The sequence below is a fragment of the Cryptotermes secundus genome, unplaced genomic scaffold (assembly GCF_002891405.2).
Source record: "Cryptotermes secundus unplaced genomic scaffold, Csec_1.0 scaffold34, whole genome shotgun sequence".
NCBI lineage: Eukaryota > Metazoa > Arthropoda > Insecta > Blattodea > Kalotermitidae > Cryptotermes > Cryptotermes secundus.
Genome location: NW_019725835.1, coordinates 31,770 through 36,936, shown reverse-complemented (window position 1 = coordinate 36,936; position 5,167 = coordinate 31,770). Strand labels below are relative to the sequence as shown.

Below are 5,167 nucleotides of genomic sequence, written 5' to 3'. Positions count from 1 at the left end.
ATTGTATTGTTTTATTCTTTTGTTAGTGTGTATGTGTTTCTTTTGTTTATCTCTTCCTTCTGCTTACTCAAATTGGCGTTTATTCTGTTGGCTTATCACGTAAAAGTAAAGCATTTTAGAGAATTTTTATTACTGTTATTTTTTCCTTTCCAGTTAGTAATTAACCGTTCTCAAAATAAAGCCCCATCCTTGACCTAGTGTAAATGTACGTAGCACTGTTTTACAAGCAAACATTCTGTGCTAATGCAGGTGCTTGGGTTTGATGTCAACGATGAAAGCATTTTGGAAGTGTTGCCCCTTCAACAAGGAAATCAGAGGAGAGATTATCATGGCGCTGAAAAAGGGAACGCTGGAATGGTAAGTCTCATTCTGTGCTCTTAAGATACGAAGTTCCAGGGCCCAGATATGCATAATCGTTCCATGTTTGCCCGAATGAACTACAGCTCCAAAGCTGCGAATGATAAATTAAAAAAAAAAAAAAATGTTCGTACACATCAACTGTGAATAACATTAAACGAATACGGATGTATTCAAACAGTTTTAATAAAACACCTAACTATTTTAACGTTCCCGAATTCATCAGTTTTTGCAGAAATTTTCAAGAGGAACAATGCTAATTAAGTTTGGGAAAATACCATAATAGGGCGGTCCATTAAACATTTTTTTGTAAGATTTGAGGTTTTCACGGCGGTGACTATGAAGAATTCCGTCTTCTGGGATGTGATGTCGTGTAGATCTTGTGTGAACCGACGTTTCGGAGGAATTTGTCGCCTCCTCCTTAAGGGTAGAAAAATCCGCGAACTATTATCCAGCGTTAGCAGGTGGCTACAGACTGAGCATCTAGTCGGTGGCTCGGCAGCTGAGGCCCGAGGCTGCTGGATTAATGTTCTGTCGGTAGCCCTGACTTTTCCCACCTGACAACGATCCTATACCGGCTCTGACCCGTTCTCTGCTACTTGCCACCTGCTCGCCCATCTCTACAGGCCCTACTCCTCTTGTCTATATTGGTTTCCAATGTGACCCACTCTCCGTCACTACCTTTTTCTTATATAGCTGGGTGTTCTCTACTGATGACTCAGTTTGCAGCCACCTGCTCATTCTGGTTCCTCGCTCGCTGATTTTCTACCCTAAAGATGGAGGTGATACCTTCCTCCGAAACGTCGGTTCACACAAGATATATACGGCGCCACATGTCAAACGACGGCATTCTTCATGGTTTTTTGCAAGCGTCCTGTAGCTGGAGACATAAAAAGAACTGTACGTAATTAAGTCAATAAGTAAGTTACAAATGGATATAGAACTTAAACAAATAAGAGTACTGATTTGAAAAATGCTTTTATTTCTCAGCATAATCTCCCTGTACATTGAGGCACTTGTCCCATCATTTCACAAGCCCCTGAAAACCAGCAGCGTAAAATTCTTTGGGCTGCTGTCGGTATCAGGCGGTGACTGGGATCACGATAGGATACTGCTGACCGCATTCCAGCCTCAAGGACAAACCGTAAATGCCGACTCCTACTGTAACATCCTCAGGAAACTTCGTAAGGCCATTCAACGGAAGCGACCAGGACTCCTCACCAAAGGCGTGTTGCTCTTGCATGACAACGCGCGTCACCATACTGCCAACAAGACAAATGAAACGCTGCGAAATTTCAAGTGGGAAGTCCTCGAGCATCCTCCGTATAGCCCCGACCTTGCTCCAGGCAACTTCCATTTGTTCGGCCCTCTTAAACATCATCTTTCGGCTGAACATTTTCCCGACGATGAAGCTGTAGAAAGGGAAGTCACCGCCTGGTTCTGACAGCAGCCCAAATAATTTTATGCTGCTCGTTTTCAGGGGCTTGGAAATGATGGGACAAGTGCCTCAACGTACAGGGAGATTATGTTGAGAAATAAAAGCATTTTTCAAATCAGTACTCTTATTTGTTTAAGTTCTATATCCATTTGTAACTTACTTATTGACTTACCCTTGTAGATGAAGCAGGTTTTGTTCAGTAGTTCTATTCAGAATGAAACGGGTCGGAATTTGTTATTCAAGCCCCCTCCCCCTTTGTATCTGGTTCAAGGCATCTTCTCTTTACTGCTTTGCTGCCTGTAATTTAATCTCACGGTCGGTAGAGAAGCAGGAATATAAGCTGTAAGTTCATTAAAGTCTTCCTAGTACGCTGCAAATTTTAAAGTTCTGTAATGCCATTGATATAGACCTGGGCAGTACATGCATGAACACTCATTCATCTCTGTTATGTATAGACAGTTTAAAAGGCCGGTATATTTTCCTATCGTTTTGTTGCGTCACTGTCTGTAGCCTCGCTTCATTAATTACGTATATGGAACTAACTGAAGCCTTTCATAATCCTCGGTAGTTTGATTCGAAACGGCGGGCTATCACTCATTTCATTTCCACTCCATGCGTTTTTTATAGAGCAGTAGCAGCTGTAATACCGTTTCTTTAACGTCCAATAACTATGCATTTCGCTCACGCAGTGTATTTATGGGTGTCGTTTGTATCTCGGAACAAACAGCTATCGTTTCACGAAACATCATTAACCAATTGATCATTTTGAATGATGATGTTCTGTTAGTTTTTTTTTCAGAAATATGAACAAAGTTTTCAAATTTTATTTATATGCACTTCACAGTTTAATCCCTTGAAATGCTGAAGAGAAATAAATAAGGGAAGGCGGCATACCTCTCCCATAAATGTCCAACATATGGCCTTTCTTTTCTATATGTAGCATATTCATTGCTTTTTCTTTTGTCTTGTATTCGTGTCCGGTATCCAATATGCGCTGGGCAAACTTGGGGAGTTCTGCCCGTTACTCTTTAAATCTTGTTCTGATCATTCGTTCTGTTTGCCCAACATAATTCCGTGGACTGATATACAGAGTCAGGTTGGGGAAGCGGGGTTGGACAACCAAGGGGTCGGAGTTCGAGTGCCGGTAGGGTTAAGAATTTTCTTTCTCCAAGTCGTCCAGACCGGCTTTGTGTTTCACCCAACCTCCTATCTAATGGGTACCGGGGGCTCTTTCCTAGGGGGTAAAGTGGCCGAGGCGTGAATCTGATCACACCTCCAGCTAGTGCCGAGGTCAGGAAAATGTGGATTTATACAGTCACTCCCCCATACGCCTTCATGGCGTAGTGCTTAATTTATTGCTCACAGAGCCTTTACCTTTAAATGTGAATGCAATGATAGTTATTGTGTTGAGATGGAAACAAAACAAACACTATGCCATGAAGACATATTGGGAAGTGGAGGTATGGCTCCAAAATTCTTGGCCTCGACACTAGATGGAGGTGCCTGATTAATTTTACGCTCCGACCGCTCTACTCCCGGAGAAATCGCCCCTAGTGTCCATTCAGTAGGAGGCTGGGTGGGCCCCAGAGGCGGTATGAACGCTGTAGAGAAGAGAAAAAATATCTTACCCCTGCCTGGAATGGAACCTTGACCCTTAATTCCGTAGCTCGTCACTATCCTGACTGAGCTAAGCAAGGAGAAACGAATGCGAGCTCTCATTTTACATTGCAGAACATAAAACCTACCGCAGATACATAAATCGGTCATTTTCGCGAACCATAATTAATGCGTGATGGAAGCTTGCTCTGTATTTCGTCGATTGATCGATTTTATGCATTTAGGACAAAAATCGCTGAAGATCGAAATACGTAAAAATAATATTACCTATAAACAACATAGAGCTATGTACAATGGATAAACTTCACAGCGCCATGTCATGGATTAACTGCAGGGTCGATATCCCCATCTCACAGAATGCACTGCGTTATTCAACTGCCACACGATAGCAGTGACACTATTCAGTTGATATGAGAAAATGGCGCAATATAGACTTGGTGCTTTCCCTTATACTTCCATATCTTCCGTGATCTATCCAAGACCTCCTGTTATATCGTGTTATTAATATTGCTGAATTGCAGTATCACGAAAACAATGGCTTTATTCACTTGTCAGTTCAAGAGAACAATTGCCAGTAAGGAATGCTAATTCCATAGAAACTGTGGCATATGGTTAATTCTGAATTTGCGATTCCTTGGAACCTTAATGAAAAGGGTAGGAAGCAAATTCCACATCCAAGAAACTTTGATAAAGAGTCATTAAATTTAATTTGATCATACATAACCTGGTCCAGGTAGTGATCAAATTCCGGCAGAACTTATTCAAGCAGTAACCGAAATATTACGTTTTAAGATCCACAATCTAATTACTCTATTTGGCATAAGGAAAAATTGCCTGATCAGTGGAAAGAGTCTAGTATTGTACCAGTGCACAAGAAGGGTGATAAAACTGGCTGTAGTAATTATCGGGGGATATCACTGCTATTAACTTCATACAAAATTCTGTCCAATATTCTTCTTTCAAGGTTAAGTCCATATATAGATGAAATTATTGGGATCATCAGTGTGGGTTTCAACGTAACAGATCAACTACAGATCAGATCTTTTGCACTCGTCAGATATTGGAGAAAAATGGGAGTACGATGGGACAGAACATCAGCTATTCATAGACTTCCAGAAGACCTATAATTCAGTTAAGAGGGAAGTATTGTGCAATATTCTGATAGAGTTTGGGATACCCATGAAACTAGTTAGGTTGATTAAAATGTGTTTAAACGAAACGTATAGTAAGTCAGTATAGGTAAATATTTGTCTCTAAAATTTCCTATCCAGAATGGTCTACAACAAGGAGATGCTTTATCGTCGCTCCTTTTCAACTTTGCCTTAGAATATGCCATTAGGAAGGTCCAGGGAAACCAGGTGGGACTGAAATTAAACGGGACACATCAGCTGTTGGTCTATGCCGATGATGTGAATCTACTGGGTGATAATGTAGATACCATAAAGAACAACACACAAACTTTAATTGACGCAAGTAAAGAGGTTTGTCTAGAAGTAAACACAGAGAAAACCAAGTATATGTTGCTGTCTCGTCACCAAAATTCAGGGCAATATCATGACATAAAGATAGGAAACAGATGTTTTGAAAATGTGGCACAATTCAGATATTTGGGAAGAACGATAACAGATCGAAACCTGATTCAGGAGGAAATTAAGAGGAGATTGAACTTGGGTAACACTTGCTACCATTCAGTCCAGAACCTTTTGTCTTCTCGTCTGCTGTCCAAAAACATAAAAATTAGAATATACAAAACTA

At 40.9% G+C, this 5,167-nt stretch overlaps 1 protein-coding gene across 3 annotated transcripts in view; it reads left to right on the top strand.

Annotated features, from left to right (window-relative positions):
• LOC111863495 (BAI1-associated protein 3) overlaps positions 1-5,167 on the top strand; it is a 214,944-nt gene that overhangs the window by 184,099 nt on the left and 25,678 nt on the right. For all 3 annotated transcript variants that reach the window (XM_023849845.1, XM_033751088.1, XM_033751087.1), the window contains exon 13: positions 250-357. In XM_023849845.1, the coding sequence (XP_023705613.1) occupies positions 250-357 (108 nt within the window). The remainder of the gene's footprint in view (positions 1-249; positions 358-5,167) is intronic.